This window comes from Triticum aestivum, chromosome 3D (genome assembly GCF_018294505.1).
Source record: "Triticum aestivum cultivar Chinese Spring chromosome 3D, IWGSC CS RefSeq v2.1, whole genome shotgun sequence".
In the NCBI taxonomy this organism is placed as follows: Eukaryota; Viridiplantae; Streptophyta; class Magnoliopsida; order Poales; family Poaceae; genus Triticum; species Triticum aestivum.
In genome coordinates, this window is record NC_057802.1 from 25,389,179 (window position 1) to 25,415,026 (window position 25,848).

Sequence of the window (25,848 nt, forward strand, 5' to 3'; positions counted from 1 at the left end):
ACTTTCCGCGATCCCAGCGGCTACATACATAACATGGTCTTGATGTGAGGTGCCACGCAAATGAAGACCATGCTTGCGCAAGCGGACACTCAAGCTACAAAAAAGGCCGGTCGCCAACAAGCACACCGAATGGTGAAGGTCGCCGTCGCACTTTGCAACCGAGATAGACGGAGGAAGCTCACTGACACCGTCAAATCCCAATTTGGAACGCTCCGGCACCGTCCACATGTTTGGTCGTTCTCGTCCGTGGCGGCAGAATCAGACAGCAAAACAAACACGTCATCGCCACCAGATGTGAAGATTCTAATCCCAGTCCCATCTCGGCATTCCGCAAGCAGTGCAGAACCAAGCCTTTGCCTACGCGCCCGAGAAGAGATCCGCCGTAGCAGGACGTAGCAGGCTGACACCGTCGCCCACGTACCTGCAAATGGAATATTTGCCATCGGCATCTCAGTACCATATACTACCATCCCAGCCATAAATCCAGCAACGCTGAACAAGCTACCTCTGGCACCGGTGATTGAGTCAGCTCCAAGACAAAGCCCCAGAATTCTTAAGGGACCAAATATAGACTTTTGGTGAATTTGAAAGATAAAAGGAGTGTCAAAATCTAGCACTTCCGCCCACTAATAGAAACAGATGTGACCAGCGGATACTCGTCCACAGACGTTGAAGTATGTGCCTAGCTTGAAAGCAACGGGGGGTATTGAGTAGCAAAATGTTTCTGGGTACATTTGGGGTCGGTATGGGAGGGAACAAAAACAAAGGACGGGGGAGGAGAGGAAGCCATCTAAGATGACACGTAGGAAAATACAACTTCGAGTTGGGGCTAGGGGGTACATTGCCCCGATTCTAGTTCTTCAAGGCGCAAGTTGAACGGCATTAGAGTTGCAGTGAAAATTAAACTGAGAAAAACGCTCAGCTATCAAAAGTAGAGGTCCTCCAGTAAATTTTTTAGTGGAAGGCAGTGACATTCGACATTGATGTCTGAGTCAATGTGGAGCCCGTTATATATACAGTAATCACTCTACACATCACTGAGGAATTTCGTCCACTATTTAAGATGTCACTTTACCAGCAAAATTGAACGACTTGAACATGACATTTCTAACTGGATAGATCAAGAAGAGTTGTTATTTTATTGGAGAAAATGCAAGGAGAAGACCGGAAATACAGTTTAAGATTTCTCTATCTATTTCGTAGACTCTTGTGTGAACTAGGTGTTATTGTATTAAACTCAATAAACATATATCGAAAGTAGGCACAGTTATTCGCAATGAAGTCATGACATACCTACCAAATGCCTATATTTATATACTGCCTAGTAATAGAGATGGTACAATTTGAGATCCTTACATATACCCTTGCCATTGAACTACCGTTTTGCTCTCCTTCCTACCTCAATAATGTGCCATATCTTGTCATCATTGGCTTTGCTCCTCAAGTACTCACAGGCATTAGAGGTGCCATGTACTCATAGAGATGTCATTGGGCTTAATAAAGAATAGCCCATGAGATTTCAGTAAGTACGTTTGCCCGATGATGTAACGAGGGAGTAGTTCTACAGCAAAGTTTCCAGACACCATCTCCAGCGCTACAGAACTTGGTTCAAAGAAATGTTCTAGAGGGTTGAATGAACTTCATGGTTCAATTCGGAGGGGAGCCATCGCCTTTGGTGGATGCCCTATTAAGAAGGCGAAGAAGAATTAGCAGGAAGAGATCCTTATAAAAAAAATATGTTATTACTCAGTGGAGGAAATCATCGCCTTTGATGATTTTGCGTACACAGTTCATGTCCCCATGAACCTTTTATCCCTTTTCTCATCTCTAATCTCATTGGATGTCCACACCAATACCATCTCCAACAACAACAGTGCCACTCTCTATTGTCTCATGCTAGTGTTAAAGCTCGCACACAACTAACGAAAAGCAAGAGATGCTGAAAAGCAAGAGAAGCAAAGCATTTCAGATTGCTTGCTCCAGACACTGATGACGGGAATCGGTGCAGTCTTCAAATCCAACGAATCGCTCTTATGTTACCGCAAAACAGATTTATACTGTCATACATACAAAAATCATGGAGCTTGAGTTCCTTGTAGTATTGAATACTCCCTCTGTAAAGAAATATAAGATCTTTTAGATCGCTACTTTACATATGGAGTACTTAACAGTACATGGAGCCTTTAGTCATTTAACAAAAATGGAATGCTTAATCCAATGCAAAACTATGTTTTAGGATTCAGTTAGTCTTTACACACAAATCGTGAGAATGTATATACTTCCCAAGTGCTCACAAAATCATTATTATCTACTATACATGATCCCAACAGAACAGAGAGCAAAGCTTGATGGACTACAAAGGAGAAGTGATCCTGACCACAATAGACAGCTGCTATGCAGAGCAATAACTGACTACAAGAACTATGACATTCACAAGAATTTGAGAATAATACTATGACACTAGGATAAAATAACTGAACCTACAGCTATAGCTAAACAGCTAACCATCGACTACTCTGTTTTCAGTTGACACTGTCCAGAAGCTAGCACCGGATCATCATCTGTAGTCCATCGCTACAGAACTTTAAGTTACACCCCTCATATAAACAAAATCATATCGAATGATGTCGTGTTATCTCCACCCTTCCCTCTAAAAACAGAAGCCACTACAATGAACTATCTTTCACCACATCAGACTTCCAAGTGAACAGACTACCATGAACTCTCTTTCACCACATCAGACTTCCAAGTGAACAGACTACCATGAACTCTCTTTCACCACATCAGACTTCCAAGTGAACCTGCAGCCGTAAAAACATTGTTTGGTTAGCCAAGCAGATTGGACAAACAACAGCAGTCCGAATTCCAGTCATCAGTGTGATCCTCTGTGCTACCAGTGGAAAGCAAAGAGAATATGCAAGGCAATGATACAATGGTCGTTGGCAAGTACTCAAAATTCAAGAAAACCAGATCGATTTTATATCAATAAAAACAGATTGTGCAATTGACAAACGGCATGCAATGTTCCCCCTCTTAAATCCTAGGAATATTGCTTCTCGGAGTCAAATCATATCCTGAACTCCAATACCATTTAATTGTGCACACCCTCAACTATCCACATTGATGTTTGAGTCAGTGTGGGGCTTGTTTCATTACAATAATCACTCTGAACATCACTGAAGAATTCCATCCACTATTTAAGATGTCACTTTTCAAGAAAAATTGACCAATTTGAACAGGACGTTTCTAACTGGATAGATCAAGGGAAGTGGTTATTTTATTGGAGAAAATGTGCGGCAAAAGACAAGATACCTGCTATACATACTGCAGATGAAGATTTTGCCTTGTCTACAGAAGGGCTTCACATGTTGCCTTGTTGTGGCCTGCCTGCTTGCACCTGCTACAGAGCCGTATAAGAGTGGTTACCTTGTTGGGATTAAACCTCTTTCTTCTCGGTTTATCTGATGTGCGTGGCTTGGGAGGTGGGATCGTTGCCCCAGCACTAAAATCAAAGGTATCCATGTCAGGAATTGGGAGGATTGTTCCTGAGTATGCCATATGGTAGCTCTCTATTTTAAAAAACTTGGAACAGTAGTCGTAGAAAGATCGTCCAATCCTGTTAAACACAGCAACAGCATGCATACAAGGGAGGCCAGAAAGTTGCCACCTCCGACATGTGCATTCCCAATTTGCAAGATTAACAACAAAAATACCGCTGCCCCGCACTTCAAACACAGTCTCGGAAGAGCACAGCACGGTCAGCTTACTAGCCTTCGACATCTCACCCTGCGCTTTGAAATCCATGGAAGGTGTTAAAGGCCCTTCCCATGACTTGCAGGCCTCACGCCTTGCTTCCATTATCTCCACTATTTTTATTCTCAGAGAGTCTATCATCAGCACCATGGACCCCTCCTTCTTTGTTGGTATCCAGTTATTAAATGCATCAACAATGTTTGATGAGAAATGGTCATACCGGCAGCCTGTGAAGACAGCATCTGACCAATGCTCTGGCTTACTCGCAATGATCCAGTCGGCAGCTTCAGTGGATATATTCCTTATGCTCTCAATTGATGCATTAAACTCATCAATGCTGCATGCTTCGGCCGCACGAGTAAAATCCTCGACCATCGCATCTCTTATCTGTTGCGACCATGGTCCCTTCCTCAGTTCTCCTCTGAATTCCTCCATGATATGATGTAAACAGAAGGCATGGTGGCTATCTTCAAACACATGTGGAACAGCAGCATCCAGACCCTTTTGTCCATTGGACAAGAATGTCATAGCATTGAATGGGTAGCTGTGATATTGGAGAGCAATCCTCAGCTGCATCAAGAACCAAACCCAGCTGTCATAACTTTCATCTTCAACCACATTAAATGCCACTGGAAAGACACCATCATCTGCATCAACTGCAGCCGCAACCAGCAACTTGTACTCATTTGTCGCCTTGAGCGGAACCTTGTCAAGAAAAAGGAGGGGCCTGCACCCATTTGCAAATCCGTGCAAAGAAGCATGGAATGCGATAAAAACACGGCGTGTATCCACTGTCTGAGACAATTCAAGTGAGCTCCCTGGGTTAGTCTGAAAAAGTCTGTCACGGTACCAGGGCAAATGGCCAAATGTCTCCCTCATAACATGAAACATCTCCTTCTGTGCCACTTCTCTACCTCGCCAAACCTGTGAATAGGTCAGCAGAACTCCATATTCTTCATATATTTCTTTGACAAGGTCCTTCGGCTTGAGTGATGCGTTCACACGCAGTTTCTCCTTAATGATGGTAGTCAGCCACTGCCTTGTTGCTCGCCGCTGACCCTCTCCACCTTCTCCTCCACATGTGTGCACATCAGTCATTTTCTTGATAACAAACTTCTTGCTACGAGATGACTCGGATGCATGCAATCTCCAGGTGCAGCCATCCCCAACACACTTCACAGTGACTCTGGTGGTTTCATTTTTTATGAACCGGTACGCAAATCCTTTCGCGATGGAATACTTGCACAACTGAGCTCGGAAATCCTTCACGTTATCAAATTCTTGACCAACACCTTTAATAATGTCATCCCAGAACATAGTGGGGTTACTGGTAAGTTCCTGGGGAGGATCTATTATGATCTCCGAACCATCATATGCATTGATTGAATCATCAAAAGGCCCAATTAGTTCCCTGCAAAAGCCATGCAAGCATCTTTGGAAATTACATTTTTACTAACTTTGTAAAGCACAAGACATAACTTGACTAGATAATTACCTTTGTGTGGTATCAACGAGAGCAAGCTTCTCCTGATTCATAACGTCTGGAGCAGAGGAAACAGCCTCAGCTGTGGTGGCAAAGGCAACATCACGTCCAAATTCTAGTTGAAAATCCCTAGTTTTACCAAGGACAACAAATTATTTGTTTCAAACAGCATCATATCACAAGTAAAATGATTGATCCTTACAATCTACAAGTAAAGTAATTGTGCATAACAGTCCAACCAATGGATAACATACACGTAATCATGTGGCTGCAAGAGGGGCATCTATCTATGAAGAACTAACAGTTCACTAAGCATTAACTGATCACACTAAGTAGGGTTCATAAAAACAAATCTGTACTCCTTCAAATGAATGAGGAACAACAAAAGTAGCAGTAACAGCAAAATACAGAGACTGCAAAATAAATCACCTAAGGCACGCAATCAGAACATGAAACCATTCAAATAACAATGCGAACTACAGAAAGTGTCATACGGGAAACTAGGTAAAAGAAACGGCTATAGGGATACTAGTAGGTATGCATTAACAGTTGCCATAATTGAAAGGGAGGGCAGACAGAAATTAGTGAAGATATGATCTGTTTCATAGACAAAATGATGCTATAAACCAAGGTGCTGGCGAGATTTAACTAGAGATTTCACCAAACATGAATAAATGAAAATGATGGTATCGGTGGCAGAACTAAATACTCCAGCAAATAATATAGGGTTTAATTTTCTATGATAACCACAACTTGACAATCTGCGCCTCTTTAAGTAGGCATATATTTAATTGACTGAAGAAAGGCTGCATTAAAAATAGGGATTCTGAATTTCCTGTTTCTGTTTTGAAGGGCACAATAGATTGTAACCAAGGTACATGTCATAAGGTAGCAACAAAGGCACAACAGAAATGCAAAGATGTAGCAATAGAAATGTACTCATTGTAATCATTTAAAGTCTCCACCGGTCTTGGCTGATTGAAATCATGGGTATTAGCTTCAACTGCAGCACCGGTAGCATTTGGGGTCTTCTTGTTACTTTTGGATGCCCTGAAGACACACACACACACACACACACACACAGACCATTGAGTATAATGTGAAAGAGTAATAACTAATAACACTAGAAAAACAGAATCAGAACAGTAGCACCTACTTGTTTTTGGAAGCTGGCTTTTTCCTTTTGTCACCCTGTGCATTAGATCCAGCTTTAACAGTGGAAGCTCCAGTGTAAGTTACAACACTCCTAGTTACCCAGTATAACAAAAATGTCAGTCGCATCAGAGATGCTTGATATCGGCTCTTCTAGATGAACTATAAAAAGGCTACACAAAACAGTAGAACAAGACAAACCTGTTCTCCCCTTTACTAATGACAAAAACGTCTACTTGCGCGGCACTGGCAGTAAAATCAACCATCCGTTGCAAATCCCGATCACATGAGATTGTGATGAGCGTTCTGTTGTTGTTTGGCAGGAAGTATTTGAACGACATGTCAGTGACATCGACATGGAACACCTTGGACACCTCATCCTTGAAGCTGTCCAGTGGCATCTCCCGAGAGACGTCAACGGCGTGCGCTTCTCCCCCTTTGTAGACCAGATTCCCATTGGGGCCAGGAGTGAACTCCCCGCCGTGCTGGCAGATGGCCACCACAATACCACCCTCTGCCATGCTTCCTCTGTTGTTCCGCAATGACACTGCATTTTAGAAGAAGAAGAAGAAAAAATTACATTCTGGTACTGGAAAGTATATATACCATAAAGTTTATTTGTCCTTTTTACTTCATCGAATAATTATGCAAACAAGAGGCTCCAAGGATTTCTGGTTCAGAAGAACACGAACTCTAGAACAGAGGTTCGGTTGAAGATGAAATTTCAGACAATTCATCAATCGTATGACAAATTGGCATAGAATTTCTGACACGGGACCAACAGAGGGGCGCAATTACTTCTGATCTTTCAGGAGATACCAGCACGACCAGAAAAAGAAATCACCTTTAGGCTTCGCCGGGGAGGGGGGGCACGGATGGGACCGGCTCCGTTGGTCCTCGGGAGGCGCAGCGCTCTTCGGGGGGTCGGAGAGGCAGTTGGCGTCGCGCAGGGCTGGTCGGCGGGGAGGCGGCGCGGGCGGCGGCGCGGCGCAAACCCTAGGCCGCCGCTCCGTCGCGGATGGAGACGAGCCGGGAGAGGAGAGGAAAATCGAGGGAGGAAAGTGCGAATATACGCTCAGTGGCAGACATTCCGTAATTTACTCTCGAGTCTAGGGGCATTTTTGAAATAATTGGAATCATAACCTGCGCACCCCCTCTCTTTAGAGCAAAATAATTTTTCAGGCTAACAAGAAAAAATATTTTTGTTTGCGGGTGAAAAAGAAAATATGTTAGCTTAGGCATTTCCCAAGGGAAATTTCTAGGCCGGACATCGGTTTTTTCTTGCCTTCACAAAATATATTTTTAGATGAACAAGAAAACATAATGTTGAATTGTGTGCGCTCGATGAGAAACAACTTGCTATACTGTGTTGATCTTTTCTTTTAAACCAAACAACCATAGGCATTTCAAGTAAAAGTGAATTATGTGCGCTCAATGAGAAACAACTTGCGCTTGTCATTTTGTAAGAACCCGAAGGCTTCTTTGATAAGGTGCACTCGTGCTACTATGAGATTTTCTGAGGATCTAAGAGCTTACTTAATAAATTTTGCAATCTTATTTTGTGAGCAACTCCAATAGCTCCCCTATCCATAGAAAAACTGATGTTTACGAGAAGTTGGAGCAAACCTCTCTAACAGTTCCGTAAACCATCTACAACTATTTTAGGGGATCATATAAATCTCTAACGGCCACCGCACCGCCTCGCTGGCGGCGTCACATGTGCCACTGATTGGCGGGTCCTATGCCATTATCTATTTTTTCGTTTAATTAAAAAATGAACTTAGGGGAAGAAGTTTACGGGAACTGGCAAAAGTAGCTCTCAGACAACTTTCACTAAATTTATAAGTTTCTTATAAGTGAGCTGTCGGAGTTGCTCTTAGACTGTGAAATATGTGTTGTGCACTTGTGATTATTGGATATTGTTTGGATTGTTAGTCTCAAAATGGTCTATTTTTTTTCTGTGGTATTGTCGAGAGGACCTGATATGGACATTCATTGGGTTTGGTCATGGACATAAATTTTAGCCCGTAGGTTTTTCCTTGGGCGGGCAGAGAATGTCTTCATGGATTTGATAACGTTCAACCCGAGCTGAATCTGACCTATTGCCAGTTTGTGTCATAAAAGTAGCATGCCTTGGTGCCAAAATTCCTCTCACATCCCATGAGCACCATCTTGGTGGTGCGTCGGAGCTTCGAGAAGTGTGGCTCTATGGTCCTTACACGAGCCGCACACAAACGTCTGTCGATGTAACACATTCGGCTTGCATACATATATTACTTCATACCGAGTTCTTGCCGGTCACTAGCTTCATCAAAGCATGATATGTGCATTTTGCATGACAACTTCATAAAGATAAATTGCTCAATATGCATACTCAACTATAATTCTACAATTTCATCTCTACTTTCTCTCTTATTGCAAGGTTGCGCGAAGGGGGCTGAAAATCTATCAAAGCCGAAAAATGAAGGTTTCATGAAAAACATTTTTTGAAGAGAGAAATAATAAAGCATAAAATACAACCGTCTTTTTTGAAGGAAAAGATCTCCGGAGACAAGATGGGCCAATATGGTGGCATGTGGGGCCCATGCTCCCTCGGCCCATGATTCGTGTGTAGGATGTGCAATGCCCACATAGCTCCCCTGGTTGCCTCCTTATACATGCCACCATCATATCAACTGCCCTAAAAACAACACCTGGCTTTCCCGTATTTTTTCACCACTTGGGCGGAACAAAGAACCATACTTTTCATCCTTAGAGGGGTTGATCCTACGGGTATGTTGCCTGTGGCCGATGGAGTTCAAAGCCATTGTCGCCAACTTAAAGACTGATTGGGAGTATATTCATCCACTTCATCATCACCAATTCCGTCCACAACACCAACCCATGTCTCCGTCTCCAACAACATCTCAACGGTTGAACCGTTATCAAATGGTGTAGATGATGTCAATTTGCTCCATACAGATGTTGTTGTTATAAAGCCGTGAAATATAGCATACTCCGATCTGGTGAGTATATTGCATGTAAAGCACTCAAACAACATGGCCCCTTGCTCGCAAATATCAATTGTTGAATTGTTGCCAAATATTGTCGAATCTTGAACATAGAGCTCTAGCTCGAGAAATTTCTTCATGCACCCCTCATGTGGTTACATGCACATGTGTGACTGTGTGTAGATACCATGACACGTTATGTTTCCCGGATAACTTCGATTTTACCTTTTTTGTGTGAAGTAGCACCTTCCACCATAAGAAGAGTTGGGTTGTCTGATGTCTACTACACAACCTTCTTCTTGTAGACGTTATTGGGCCTCCAAGTGCAGAGGTTTGTAGGACAGTAGCAAATTTCCCTCAAGTGGATGACCTAAGGTTTATCAATCCGTGGGAGGCGTAGGATGAAGATGGTCTCTCTCAAGCAACCCTGCAACCAAATAACAAAGAGTCTCTTGTGTCCCCAACACACCCAATACAATAGTAAATTGTATAGGTGCACTAGTTCGGCGAAGAGATGGTGATACAAGTGCAATATGGATGGTAGATATAGGTTTTTGTAATCTGAAAATATAAAAACAGCAAGGTAACTAATGATAAAAGTGAGCACAAACGGTATTGCAATGCGTTGAAACAAGGCCTAGGGTTCATACTTTCACTAGTGCAAGTTCTCTCAACAATAATAACATAATTGGATCGTATAACTATCCCTCAACATGCAACAAAAAGAGTCACTCCAACGTCACTAATAGCGGAGAACAAACGAAGAGATTATTGTAGGGTACGAAAACCACCTCAAAGTTATCCTTTCTGATCGATCTATTCAAGAGTCCGTAGTAAAATAACACGAAGCTATTCTTTCCGTTCGATCTATCCTAGAGTTCGTGCTAGAATAACACCTTAAGACACAAATCAACCAAAACCCTAATGTCACCTAGATACTCCAATGTCACCTCAAGTATCCGTGGGTATGATTATATGATATGCATCACACAATCTCAGATTCATCTATTCAACCAACACAAAGAACTTCAAAGAGTGCCCCAAAGTTTCTACTCGAGAGTCAAGACGAAAACGTGTGCCAACCCCTATGCATAAGTTCACAATGTTACGGAACCCGCAAGTTAATCACCAAAACATACATCAAGTAGATCGCGTGAATATCCCATTGTCACCACAGATAAGCACATGCAAGACATACATCAAGTGTTCTCAAATCCTTAAAGACTCAATCCGATAAGATAACTTCAAAGGGAAAACTCAATCCATTACAAGAGAGTAGAGGGGGAGAAACATCATAAGATCCAACTATAATAGCAAAGCTCGCGATACATCAAGATCGTGCCAAATCAAGAACACGAGAGAGAGATCAAACACATAGCTACTGGTACATACCCTCGGCCCCGAGGGTGAACTACTCCCTCCTCACCATGGAGAGCGCAGGGTGCCAGAACGGGTCTAGATTGGTTTTCGGTGGCTACAGAGGCTTGCGGCGGTGGAACTCACGATCTAGGTTATGTTCTGGAAGTTTGGGTATATATAAGAGGTTTTGGCGTCGGGAACAAGTCAGGGGGGTCTCCGAGGCGGCCACGAGGTAGGGGGCGCGCCCAGGGGGTAGGGCGCACCCCCCACCCTCGTGGGTGCCTCGGGACTCTTCTGGCCCATCTCCGATGCTCTGTGGGCTTCTTCTGGTCCAAAAATAATCTCCGTCAATTTTCAGGTCAATTGGACTCCGTTTGGTTTTCCTTTTCTGCGATACTCAAAAACAAGGAAAAAACAGAAACTGGCACTGAGCTCTAGGTTAATAGGTTAGTCCCAAAAATCATATAAAATAGCATATAAAACATCCTAGATGGATAATATAATAGCATGGAACAATCAAAAATTATAGATACGTTGGAGACGTATCATCATCGTCTTCCTGATTCGCCAAATTTTCCTTGATCTCAGGCTTGTTAGGCTACAAACATTCCTTCAGAAAGTAACACATCTGATGAAGCACTTGACCGTGGATAGATCAAAGTTATGAGATTTTCATGCATTAGATTAACCGTCCTTACCACGACTTGCGGCCAGTGTATTCACCGCGCTTTGTCTAATTAGAGCTTTCGTTACCGTCGCACCTTCCTTTGCTACTTGGGGTCTCTCAGGTAACACACGAGTACAAGAGTTGGTCGCCTCATCCTCCCATGTTGGTGTTGCAGGTGAGTAGTTACCTTTGTTATGGTCATATATTCTTGATGTATTGGTAAGTTGCTCGAGCGTGCTGATGATATACGTGAATTGTCAATCTTCGAATGGAAAATTTTCTCCATGATCTCAACTTCCTTGAGGTTTCCACAAGAAATTTTGGTGGTGCACAACCCTTGCACCTCTTCATCGCTCTCCTTGGTTTATATACTAGGAGCTACTACCAACGCACGGAGACTTGCCCAACACAATAATTTGATACAAACACCACATTCCGGTTTACAAGTCAGTGACTCACACGCTATGGCTTTTTTTTCAAGGGATACATCAAAGGTCAACGTATCGGGATCATAGATAAAAAGAGGACCAAGAAAGACCAGGGTTTTGTTACAACATCTCCACAGTTGTCAGAGCCCTAAATCCACATGTGGATTACTCGCCACTATCCAACCTATCTACCATACATGGAACGGAACCCTGCTCCCGAAGCAAGCCAGCCGCCCTTCAGTCATGGCTTTGATAAACAAAAATCTCGACAAACTCAATAATATACTACTCCCTCCCTTCACTTTTATAAGTCGTTTCAGACAACTGAAATTGAGCTGTTTTATACGCTGTCTGAAGTGTCTACAACACCTTATGAAAGTGAACAAAGGGAGTATCTTTCTTTTTTGCGAATGTGATAATAAACTATCTAGTACTACTAAACATCCGAACACAACTAGGTTAACATCTTCGAAGAATCAAAGTCACAGTATATAGCCACATCCACGTGATGCCCATCATCTACGACCACTGCACCACAATGGTCACCGTCAATGCAAAACTTATATGTCGTTTTTTTCTTTTTGGAGGAAAAAGAACTTATATGTGTTTCAGAAATATGTGCAACTGTAGCTCATGATAAATATTCCTCATATATTTTTCAATCTTTTCCTAATTTCCAGTTTTCCTTTTTCTTTTAAACGGGAACATTTGAAAATATCCTACTGGGTAAATTTTGAGCTACAGATTGCTTTTCTTTCCCTTCTCGCAAGGCGACTATGGAAAGCCTTTCTCTCTTCGATCTCCAATGGCGAGCCTGTCGATCCCCCCCCCCCCCCCCACACACACACCGGCCTGCCGCTCCGACGGCTGGTGGCGGTGAGGGGATTTCTGGTGCCCCGTCTCCGGCTAGCAGATAAGTAGGGGTTGAGTTCTCGCAAGGGCGGCGTTTGGAGGGAGGGCGGCGCTTCTTTTTCGGGTCAGTCTTCCAGGCTCCGATCATCCTCAAGTTCATCCGCTGGGACGGATTATACGGAGCTCCGGCATAGATTCCTGTCAGCTCCTTGGGACGGCGAGATTAGGGTTTTCTCATCGTGCATAGCAATGGCGATACTTGATGTCAAATTCTTCAGAACGATTCAAAAATTCAACGGCGACGAATGCGGCTCCTGGACGCTGGTTCCTTAGGGCACGTGTACGAAGACTTTTCGACTGTCATCGACAAGGTCAGACCGGCTCCAATATGGGAGCGGCGATAGCGGCGTGTCGGCAGCTCGTTCTGGCGGCGGCAATGGTCGTTCGGTGATCCATGGACCTCGCTGGAATTTTTATTATGTTTGAGGTGTTTTGTACCCGAATCTTTATAATAGATCTGATCTTAAAAAAAAGGGTTTAAATAGCTCTTTTTACGGTACCCAGAATTTTACTTGAGAGTATATTTACAGGGGCGATAGTTCAAGAGTCGCCTGTATGAAGCGTATGGAGCTGGAGAGATTGATCCTCAAGCGGAAATCAAATGCCAGCTGACAACAACGGTGGTCGATCATCGGTTGGACCCGCGAGCGGGCAGGCGGCCTCCTCGACGATGCACGGGAAGATCTCCGTGAGGGGCTGCTCCCTCCCGGCGAGCAGCTCCCGCAGCCGGCACTGCAGGCAGTTGCCCCGGTCGGCGGACAAGATGGCGCAGCAGTGCGCTAGGAGCCCCGGGATGGCGCCGCCCGCCGCGAGCTCGCAGGTCCTCCCCGCCGTCGGGTCAATGTAGCGGCAGCCGTCCGTCTGGCCGTCCACTGAGACCACCGCTGCCGCCAGCACCGCTGCCACCACCATGACCGCCTTAGCTGCGCCGGTCACCGTCGCCAGCTTCGTGGTCGCAACGGCCATTGGTAGATAGACCCCTAGCTGCGGAGGAGATGCTGCTTCGAGGCCGTGTGCTGGATCAGTTTGCTTGCGTCTGGAGTCCGTTTTATAGATCACTTTTCAGAGTACATGTTACTACTCCCTCAGTTCCAAAATAGATGACTCAATTTTGTACTAACTTTAGTATAAAGTTTGTATAAAGTTGGGTCATCTATTTTAGAACGGTGGGAGTACTTGCTTACTTAACTATAATTAGTTAGTGGACGGATCAAGAGATGAATCAAGTAAACGCACTACTATAAGCAAGCTGTATATTATTATTATTGCAACGGAACTGGTTAGCTGTGTGCCAGCCTGCCTGGTCAGGGGAAATGCTTGCTTAACTACAATTCGCTGGCCGGATATATACGCAGCTTTTTAGGAACCCTGGCGTGTACGCCGTGTAGACATATACTCTTCGTACAGTAGTATATATACTAGTATTTGCATTTGTATATATCATCAGCATGTCGCAGGATCATAGGCAGTTAGTAAACTAATGGGGCACGCAGCACGCGCTGGATCAATATGACTAAACCAAAGATTTGCATCGCCACGCCCATAAAAAATTTAAGGTTGCATTTTCAAGGCCCTTCTTCCTTGTGCCCGACGGTGGAGGGCGAGTAACGATGGTGAGCCACGGTGGAGCGGGCTAGCCATCTACGTGTGCCGAGGTGATGGTGGTGGTGGTGGTGGAGGCAACAATTGAAGTGGTTTGAGAAGACACCAGACACCAGAGACAGTAAAGTACTAAGTGTCGATGGGCGATTCAGTGATTTGAGGACGATGAAAAGGCGGAAAAAAGGACCGCCGGAAGGGAATCATCGGTATCGCCCTCGGGTCAACAAGGCTAAGTTGGTGACCGTAGGTGGTGGCGGCCTGACTTGGGGCTACGTCGGCCGGTCTAAGTGATTGATATGAATTGTTGGATCCGAATCGGAAAAGGTGGTCGTTGGAAAACTGAAAAGCAACCAGAGAGGTATTACCTACGATACATGCCCTATTTTACTCTTAAGTTTAGTGAGACTTGTAGATAACCTATCTTGTGCATATGCACATGATCCTGGCTACCACCGCGCAGGGGATTTGGACATGACGATTTCCTTCTAGTGACCTTACCTAGAATTAACGGCACGAATATTTCTTCCATGCTTTTATATCCTGAGTAGTATACTACTCTCTAAACCATTATATAAGACGTTTTAGATCACTAAAAGATTTAAACATCTTATATTAGTTTATGGAGTAAGTAGTACATTATTATTTTCATGTATGTATGAAAGAATCAAGGAAGCGTCAAGAGGTCCTCTTTTTTTTCAAGTGACGTAGATATAAATATTCAGAATTGTCGTGGTTAAAATGAATTAACTGTCCGAGCATGCATCATCTCACCCAGTGGTGAATTTAAGCCCGGGAACTTTGTGCCCCCCACCCCCCACTCCAAAAATTGAAAAAAAATACTACTATTTAGCCCAGCCTCGTATCAAAATTTTAACATTATTTGGACTGAAAACTGCGAGTTAGTGGCTTTTTCTTCACACCGTTAACTTTGAGCCCCCTTCATTTTCTTCCAAGATTCGCCACTGATCTCACCAGGACTATCCGTATCCAATTTTCCATTATGCCCGGCCAGAAACCAAATGTAATACCAGTAGTATGTCCTACCAGATTTTTGTCCCGTATACAATCGACTATACTGTTATTTTGGATTTATAGCAATAGAAAAGGTCACGTCAAGAGCTTGACACCCTCCGAATTTCGCTATGTTTTTCCTTTTTACTCTACAACCTAAACAGGCAAAATATATGTAGTGGATATAAAGAATCTCAAAGACTTGATATGATAGTTCATTGTTGACACAAAATAGAAAAACGAATATTTTAGTCTCATAGTCAAGCTGCTGCATGCTCTTGAAGCCCACAAAACTGAAAAAGTATAGTTCACAATTTTGGAATTTGTTCGCTCCAGAAATCAGCATCAGAAGTCAGAACAAACTGCAGCTTGCAAGTTCTAATGACTGCCCTGTAGACAACTGTGCCATGTTCAGAAGAACGTAAACTGACAAACAAGCATATATATAAAAGCGACATGTAGCAAAGTACCAAGCCAAAAGAATATTGTTCTCCCTTCATGTACACAATATTATTATTTTTGCTTCTCACTGGCCAGACCAAACAAATTTAATGTACTTATAAAATAGCTCTTTGTGTGTGGAAGGTGTAGCAGGGGCAAGCAGACGTGCATCATTTCTGACATGCATATGCAAGGATACAACATCATCACAATCAATATCATGATCTCACCGTGAGCTAAACACCTTCCTACCAGCTTCAATTCACATGACATGATAATCGTACTCTACTTGCAATTGAATGAGTGGATGCTTGGTAACGTTGCAAAGGAAAATCAAACATGCAATTGCAAAGTTTTTCCAGTGGTTTTTCAGTTGCAAGTCAGTGCTCCAACTTCATGATCGATGTTTGTTTAAGGCTGCAATATGATGCTTCCTGTTCTGACAAAACAATTTAGTTTTGAAGAGATTGGAAGATATATGTCTTTCACTTGAGCAACTGCCCCACACAAATTTTTGCATGTGTTTGATTGACAAGGACAAAGTTATAAGTAACAAAACTTTTGCTCTTAATTCACTAAATTTGCAATCAAATTATTACCTTTCGCTCTAGCTGGTCTTCCATTATTATGTTATCAGCTATATTCACATGCAGCGCATACATAACCTTTCCTGCAAAATGCAAATGCAGAAATCATCTTAGAAACTGAGAGAGAAACTGAATTCATAGTACATCTAATAATATATATGTAATAAAAACCCTAACCTTTTGTGCTAGCTTGCACCATATAGATAGGATGAACATTTGGCACTTCACGAAGTTTTTTCAGTCAAGATTTCCCACCGCTCTCCTCTTGTGTGAAGGGAAAGGGAATTTTGGTTGTCAAAACATTGGTACATCCCTTGAATCGTTGGAACTCTAAGTTCCATGCTATCTTGCCAACAACACGCCAATTCAAATTGTATGGATCTAAAATGGCATCACAATGGGAATTCAAAATCATTTAATTCATCTGTTTATCTCTTCTTTTCCTTTAATTACATATATGCTAATCAATATGGGCCTTTCTACCAAAAAAGAATACAAACACTACTAGGGAAAACCTTATACACAGGAGGTTACTAGTAGCGCTTTTTAAAAGGCAACACTGCTACTAATTATTAGTAGCGCTTGGCTGCTTGGCCGCAGAAAGCGCTGCTACTATGCACTTACCAGTAGCGTTGTAGTTATAAAGCACGCTACTACTATAATTGCCAAACCGTTGCCAGCAGGCCAGGCATACTAGTAGCGCTCGTGTGCAAAAAGCGCTACTGCTATTGTATGTAGCAATAGCGCTTTCCTCCGACCAGCGCTACTGCTAAATTTAGCCCCCTCCTATGACCAAAGTTTAGTCCCACCTCGCTCCGTGAATAGAATTTTTACCACCTTAAATATGGTGCTTCCCAAACTATCACAACCAGTTGGTCTTCATTGAACTCTATGTGTAGGATTTGTGGCAATACACTACAAAAAAATACACTTCCATGATGATACATGTTTGTCATAGTAGGTTGCGTTTTTTGTCATGCATGTACATCCATGACAATTTTATGACAGAATCAACATAGTCATACCTGTGCTGTCGTAGAAGTGTTCCATGACATTACCAAAATTATCATCACGGAAGTGTCCACTTCCATGACGATAAATCGCGCGTCACAAAAGTGCTTTCGTCAAGGGTGACCGACACGTGGCATCCACCGTAACGGAACGCCGTTAAGCTATCGAGTCTGGTTTTGGATCCGATAACCCGTTAACAGCCCGGACCAATGGGGATTTTCCATGTGTAAAATTCTGATTGGCTGATGGAAACACGTGTCAGCTCCGTGTTGGCACAGGTGTCACTCATCCAATGGGCGAGATGCGCCTATGATATGTTGACACGTGGACCGGCACAAAAGTGGCCCATAAAGTTTAAATGGGCCGGCCCAACTAAAGGCCCGCAAGATTTTGCGGACCATAATGGGCCGGCCCAGCTAAAGGCCCACAAGATTTTGCGGGCCATAATGGGCCGGCCCAGGTAAAGGCCCATAAATTTTTTTGCGGGCCCAGGTGAAGGCCCACAAGATTTTTGTGGACCATAATGGGCCGGCCCAGCTAAAGGCCCATGAGATTTCGCCTACATTAATGGGCCGGCCCAGCTGTAGGCCCACAAGATTTTGAGGACCCTAGTAGGCCGGCCCATTAACTGGCTGCCATGTTTTGGGCCAAATGCCGGCCCATATTTGATCTGGTCCATTAATGGCCTGCCACGTTCCGGGCCTAACAATGGCCCATATGAGATCCGGCCCGTTAAAAGCCTACCACGTTCTGGGCCAAATTACGACCCAGATCAGGTCCGGCCCTTTAAGAGGCTTTGGGCTAAATTATGGCCCATATCAGATTCGGCCCGTCAACTGGACCCTATGCTTTTGGGCCCACTTGCTAAAGGCCCATTTAGTAGTTCGGCCTGATATTAGTTTCGGCCTGTTAAGGGCCCATTTAACATTTCGGCCCTATATTAATTTCGGCTGGTTAAAAGCACGTCATATAGTTGGGCCTAACTACGGCCCGGTTTGCATCGTCCGGCCTGCTCGCAGCCAATAATCTGATTGGGCCAAACAAGGACCGAACAATTTTGGCCTGTTAAAAGCCCGTGATTTGATTGGCACAATCATGGGCCGGGGTCCATTTCGGGCTTCTGCCGGCCCGTGAGCTGTTCGGCATGTTTCAGGCCCAACCTACTTCTCAGCCTCCTAAAAGCCCATTGGGTTTTTCTTGCGAAAAGAGGGCCGGCGGTTTACTCGGCCTATTAAAGGCCCGACTCTACTAGTGGGCCAGTTTACATTTAGGCCTTCTAAAAGACCAAGATGACGAGGCCCATGATGCGGATCATACATCGTGATTGCATGACGGCCCGATTATGTACCGTAATTTTACGGTTTGGCCGGTTTACTGCGAAGACAGGATATATGTACAGTAAAATAACTGCAGCATCATGAATAAGAAAAAACCTAGACTATACAATAAAGAAATTACGGCATATTACATCCACTGGGCATCAAAGTTCGCCACTATGATAATAAAGCACAAGCACACAGCAAATTACATACACGGGGCATCAAAGATCGCCACCGGTGCAACTAAACACGCCGACAAAATAATATACAAAACCGACAACACTTCAATAGAGTTCAAGAAAGGTTAGCCCTGCTGGGGAGCTGCAGCGCAAGCAGCTGAGCAAGCTGATGAGACTGCGCTTGTTTAACACTTATATCCTCCTCACTCTGAAAGATAAACAAGCAGATAGATGACAGGTTTTGCACATAAAAGTATCAGTGCTGACAATTCATCACATTTCTTACTAACGAATAAAGTGACACAGTTTAAAATTGCATTAACACAATATGGTATTGTTCAGTTCAAGACATGGCAGGAAATGACATTGTGAAGGAGTTGGCAGCTTCACGACACCACTCGATTACAGATCAAGAACTCATAAGTATCAATGGTTAGTGTGCTGTCAATTTATCCCATTTCAGATTGGCAAATAAAGAGACGGTTTAAATAATAGTAGAATGATATGACATTGTTCATAGTTAAGACATTGCAGAATATGACATTGTGCTGTAGTGGGTAGGTTCACCACACCACTGGATTACGGATCAAGAATAGAAGCATACATGCAGTGCAAAAGAAGATCACTTGCTCTGTATAGTATTATTTACATGGTATGAAGAAGGAACTTGGTTGTAAAATTGAAAACTTAAATTGAGAAGGACAAACTTTTGTTTATGAACTACATAATAAACTTTAAACATGCAATTTAATGCAAACACCAAAAATAAACAACTGTTGCAGTCATGCCTAACCAAATATACACAACAAAGTTTGAAGGCTTGAGAAGGACAAACTTACATTATTGGTGAAGGCAGGCTCTATAAAGCCCTTGTCCATGCTGATGGGGGGAGGGGCAATTCAAGAAGTTTACCACAGAATCTTCTTCATAAGCATTGCCTTTATTCTACATTTTGTTAAGAGTAAATATAGATGTGACAATATAAGAAAAAATGGAGAATATTTAAGATAATATGAAGAGTGATGCTACATAACCAAGTAGCTATAAATGTAAGTACAACGATACAGGCAAAAGGTACGGCCAAGAGAAATGCAGAGCTAAACTTCTTCAGTACCATCGGTGTTATCCAACCTTATGATAAGAGTAAATATAGATCTTATGTGTAGAAAATGGAGGGCAAAGGAAAATAAGCTGCAGAGTGATGGTAGATGAACAACTACCTGTCAATATAAGTACACTGATAAAGGACAGCAGGTACTTACAAGAACAATGCAGAGTTAAAAAATTTCATTGGCATTGGATATATTCTACACTAATGTAACCATTCATACAGATCAGATAATTTGGAGCGAACAATTGATAAGCAAGCTATCATGCATACTGTTGTCACATAATGAACCAGTTATGTATGCAAGTACAGTGATACAGGACAACAGGTACTAACAAGAGCAAAGCAGCTGGTAGCATATTTGCGATATCCTGTCGTTCTTTTCAAACCGGAATTCTTTTTCGAGCAGATTTCCTGCAAAAAAGATCCGTAAGGCACATGCGGAAAAGTAGAAGTTCAAATTGTCATGCGATATCATAGACAATACCTCATCCTCCGAACCAGACCAGTGCATAACAAGGTTTTTCCATTCAATGTCTTCTAAATTTAGCATAGGAGAATTCACCAGAAATTCGTTTATAGACTTGCCATCAAAGTGTGATTTCCTCAGGTAACACCAATACTGCTGCAATGCTTCCTTGAAAAGCGCAAGCAAGCTTTGCTCGTCATGACTATCCAGATTGACCCTCGCCTACTTACAACAATGTAATGTAAATCATTGATGTGTTCAATCGGCAGAAAACAGGAAAATAATCACCATGAATAATAGCACTTACACGTAAGTGGGACAGGAAGATGTGAAAATGGTGTTTGCCTTCACTATAATCTTCCCATGGTGGGAATATATGCACGTAGTCCCTAACAACATTGAAAGCATTGTCTTTTAAACTGGGAATAACTGGAATGGGGTTCCAATATGCAGGAATTGGCCGTCTCTGCAGTTGGGATAGGTCTTCGGCCGATGGACTTACTGTACTTTTTGCTGGAGTGGGATTTTTCTCTGGTACGGCTGGTGCTATGGCAACTGAAATCGGCATACATTTTGCTGGAGTGCAGGTCCTGTGTGGTGCGGCTAGTGGTGTGGCCAGTGAAGTATGGGTACAGTATGCTGGAGTCTGTCCTACGTTTTGTGTCACTGGTTGTACAGCCAATATAAGTGGGGTGCTGTCTGATTTCTCCGGCACAACCACGTTTTTCAAGGACTTTGCTGGTGCTCCTTCAGGTTCAGCAATCACCCTCTTCCTTTTTGATGTCTGATGCACAAGAACATCATTTGAGTGGAAAAACATGGTATGATGACAGATGGAATATGTATTGATAATGGATGGGCATGGCATCTCGACATATATGATGAGTAAACTAAGCAGATGGCGGTGCAACAAAGTAGAAGAAAGGGAAGACAACATATGCAAGATACACGCAATAAACCTTGCCAAATTAGAACAGGCACCTTGATGGGTGAACAGGACATGCCATCTGCCTTTGACTCCTCGAGGTTAGAATAGTCATTAGGATCATATTCTGAACAAGAATCAACAGGTGGTGAGCGTATGAGTTTCATTGCATCAAGAATGGCACTCAATGCCTTGGTGCCAATTTTGTAAGTCATTGCGGTGTTTAGCTTCAAGACTGGACTGCTGCTAGTGCGACACAAAGCAGCTACACAGATCATAATGTAGATATAACGGGAAAACCGTAAGCATGAGAGTAAAATCAGCAAAGTGGAACTTGCTGGAATATATGTGCTAGTATTTCCCGTACGGCTTGAAAGGCTTCGGATACCAGCTCTCTTCAACTGAAGGTGCGGTACTGTTAATATCAGTGTAACTCTCAAAGGCGACACAGCTCCCCGCATTTCCTTGCTATTCTTATAGGATTCAAGTGGGCAAGCCACTACAAATCCTATTCCCATGTTTACAAAATCCTACGAATCAAAGATGCCCGACGAGTTCAAAGTGTCCATACCAACCGACCGTATAGACCTCTACACTGCAAATGTCCATGCTCATCTTCACTACAAGGAACATACTGTACTACTATCATACTCCCTCCGTTCCAAAATATAAGTCTTGGTAGAGATTTCCACTATGGATCACATACAGATGTATCCAGATACATTTTAAAGTGTAGATTCACTCATTTTGCTCCATATGTATTCCATGGTGGAATCTATACAAAGACTTGTATTTAGGAACGGAGAGAGTACTTATTAAATAAGAACGGAAGAGGAACATGGTAAAGAAGAGCAAGCAGATTTTGGATAATAAAATGTTTGTTGCGAGTGCCCACACATGATGAACCAAAGCGCATTAAGAAAGCAACTCCCAGCTGTCTCTCTATATGTGGTGCACGTGCTTTTTCGAAAGTAAAGTAGGAACATTAGCTGACCAATTAAATGTTATCTGTTTTAGTACTATCAGCATCATATCAGATTCGTACTTGAGCAACAAGTTTGGAATTATGAGTGGCACGTTGTTTAGCTTGATGGATTCAGGAGCAGTGCTAAGCAGGTACGATGATGGTACTAAATATAAAGGTATGTCTGCATTTGGGTCAGTCGACCTTTTCAGGCGGTTGGATGAAGATCCTACGTCTCCTAACCCTTCTTCTTCCTCGTCTCTGATTCTTCCCATACAGAACATCGCACGGGCCGCCGGCCGGACCATCGGCCCCCACCGCCTGTGTTCCTCCGCCACCCCACCCCCCACCCCCGCCCCCACCCGCGTCGAGTTTTCTTCATTCGATGAGGCCCCACCACCGCCCCCAACCAAAGTCCCCACCCGAGCCCCTTCGTTAGCACCGGCGAACTCCGGCGAGCTCTGGAAAATCGACTGACCCAATTTTGAAATTTAGTCTACTGTGATTTAACTAGTGTGGAATATAAAAGGGGAAAACCATAAGCATTGGGAGTATAGTGTTGAGCGTGCCATGGCGGATCTGAAGGTGCAAACCGGACAAAGGCAACTTCGCAACCAATGTTTGCTCTCAACTAGCAAGTAAGTGATGGACAATAAATCAGAGTAAAGCAGTGGCGATCTATTTTCTTGCTGCGATAAATAAGTTGAGCAGATACAAAAGAGTACCGCCTCTGGTGCGGCGCCGTGTATGCATCTGCTGAGAATTTGACGGTGCTGCGGTAGCGATGGCTGTCGGCGGCGTGGAAGCAGATCTAGGAGGGTAGACGGTGGCAGCGGGGCGCGGTGGACGAGATGGTCGTAGGAGCGGCGCCGGCAAGGTGGACAACGGCGGGGATGAAGCGAGAGGACGGGATGCAAGGATCCCGGTCCGAAGCCATGGATGAGAGAGGTTGATCTCTTGTAATGGACGGCGGCGTCGGGGTATCAGCTCCGATATGGTGGAGGAGGGCGGTGGTGGATGGGGTGGCGGACGGAGGAGGCTGGGGTGGAGAGGGTGTTTTGGCGCTCACGGAGTACGAATGGGGAAATGGAGGTGGAGAGGAAGGGGAACCATGTCTTCAGGGCGCGCTTGTCTCAAATGCGAGGAAATTTACAAACTTAGCCCCTGTTTCAAATTTCCTACATCACAGCAATATTAGTCGGTTGGGGATAGGACGGTAATCTCGCTTACACCGAATATTTGCCGACGAGAGTTTGTTTTTGGCGCCCATCGTGTATGAATCGGGGAGGGAGTCGATTTCGGCCGAGGACACACTGTGTTTTGGCGCCCACCGTGTATGAATCCGGGTGAGAGCGGTTATGTCACGTTTGAGTGAAATTACAAACCTACCCCTATCGAAACCTACAGAAATCGAGCAGATAGGCTTTGCGTGGCAGGGATAGGCAGTTGTAATTTCCATCTCGCAGATTTTGGTTTCGGGCGGTTACTGCGACTTTCCCCGCTTCGTTCAAATTTTGCAGAGTGCACGTTTACCATGCCAACTCAATTCGAATCCCGTTTGTATTCTATTTTTTTCGGGCGGGATCCATTTTCGATTGGAATAAAATTCTATATACATCATTTTATATATATATACTTTCAAAAGTACAACACCCTTTATACATAAATATGGTTTACAAAAGGCATGATCTCAGATTCATAAGGTTGTATCCATCAATTTGGATTTTCAAATATTTGAAACCACTTTATGTTGAAATCCAATGTATGCATTCCTCGCTAACTGTCTCCAATTAATGTGTGTTTCATGCGGGTTTCTTTTACTTCTCAAACATGTATAATGTGTTTCACACACGCAACATATAGTGTATCCCGTTTAGACAATAATTGCATATAAACCATGCATTGTTTCTAATTAAAGAATCTATGGATCACCAATATTGATAAACTATATAACATTACACGTGTCCCCAAATTCAAATGAATATGCATGTTTGATACACCAATTTGCGTTATGATATTATCGATGTCGTGATCTCCAGTTTAAATATTTGAATCCCATTAAATCCAGATATTCGTCTCATATAACTATCACTCATGCTTATATAGGACTATCTCTCTAGACCTATACGCGTTCATCGTCTCTCGGGTATCTCTCGTGCTACATGTATGTCGACAATGATCTTTTATCTTCGTAACACACTGACGGTACTCTCTCCCTCGACCTTCATCACTCTATCTCTCTAAGTATATCTCGCTCCCTGCTATGTGTCTCAAACTACGATTCTCCATGTGGAATCTCTTTCTCTCACACAAACACAAAACTTTGTCTTCTAGGGTCTCATTTCTCTCTACTATTCCCCTGTGTGCCACTCGCACACCCCTAATATAGAGATGTCTTTCGCTCCTTAGGTATGAGAACCTACGACTCTTCCTCTTAAATATCTCTTTCTCACACACAAACACAAACTCTGTCTCCTAGGGTCTCATATTTCTCCACTGTTCTCTTACATGTCGCTCACACACACTGTCTCTCCCTAGAGATATCTTGCGTTCCCTCATATGTTTCTCTAGCTATCACTCTCGTCTTGAAATATCTTTCTCTCTCGCAGATACAAAACTCCGTCTCTCGGGATCTCATTTCTCTCCGATATTTGTTTGTATGTGAGTCACATGCACCCTTTCTTCATCTCTCTCACACCCACACCCATAACTCAGCCTTCTGATCCACTCGACTCCTATCTCTAATGCACACTAGCTAGCATCTTTATCTTTCTATTTATCTGTTTCTCCATCAACCTTCTTTCATTTATAGGTTGATCTCTTTTGCACAATCGTTGTGCCTCACTCCCTCTGCTCGCCATAGATGCATGCTCCAGCCCACGCCACTATCTCTTAAAGACAAAAACACATGCTCAATTGTCGGGCCTTCTTCCCTGCATTCTCGCATGCATGCATATTGTCATACCGATCCGTCTCTCCCATGTCGTTGATCTTAGCTTATGACTTATGTCTTCTTTCTTTTATCTCGATCATGCGCGCGCGCACACACACACATCCCACGTATACATGTATACCTCTCACACATGCATGTTGAAGGTCTGTATGTCTCCATACGTAGTTAATTACCCTCAACCCTAACGCCACATCGAATCGTTCTCTTCTTGTGTGCACATAACTTCTGCCTGGATGGGTAAAACACACACTCACACTTAACAATCTCCTTGTAGCTACCCCCCTCTCACTCTTCCCCTATATTCCCGAAACCAATAAGACCATCCCTTCGTTTAATTCCCGCCTACATGCACCATCGATATATAGTAGTCTTCCTTGGTGTCTCTCGAACAAACACGTTCTCTCGATGTCGACTACTCTCACGCGCACACACCTGCTCTTCCCTCTCTACGGGCATTTTCTCTCTCGCACCCCATCGTTGGTGGCCTCTGCCATACACATCACCTCTCTATGATGAAGCCAAGCACACTTAAATT

The 25,848-nt window shown here is 43.5% G+C and overlaps 1 protein-coding gene across 1 annotated transcript; it reads right to left on the reverse strand.

The window, feature by feature from the left end:
* Positions 1–2,190: 2,190 nt before the first annotated feature.
* LOC123077030 (uncharacterized) lies at positions 2,191–7,467 on the reverse strand. The gene is made up of 7 exons (XM_044499210.1): positions 7,233–7,467; positions 6,590–6,935; positions 6,393–6,482; positions 6,176–6,286; positions 5,249–5,365; positions 3,313–5,164; positions 2,191–2,801 (listed from the first exon to the last, which is right to left on the reverse strand). The coding sequence occupies exons 2-6, from the start codon at positions 6,907–6,909 to the stop codon at positions 3,349–3,351; spliced, it is 2,454 nt and encodes an 817-aa protein (XP_044355145.1). The 5' UTR covers positions 6,910–6,935; positions 7,233–7,467; the 3' UTR covers positions 2,191–2,801; positions 3,313–3,348.
* Positions 7,468–25,848: the final 18,381 nt, after the last annotated feature.

Coding starts and splice junctions, on each gene's coding strand:
- LOC123077030 (XM_044499210.1), bottom strand. CDS start 6,909: ATGGCAGAGGGTGGTATTGTGGTGGCCATCTGCCAGCACGGCGGGGAG. Junction 6,483..6,589: donor ATTAGTAAAGGGGAGAACAG/GTTTGTCTTGTT, acceptor CTGGGTAACTAG/GAGTGTTGTAACTTACACTG. Junction 5,366..6,175: donor ACTTTAAATGATTACAATGA/GTACATTTCTAT, acceptor TGGTAAAACTAG/GGATTTTCAACTAGAATTTG.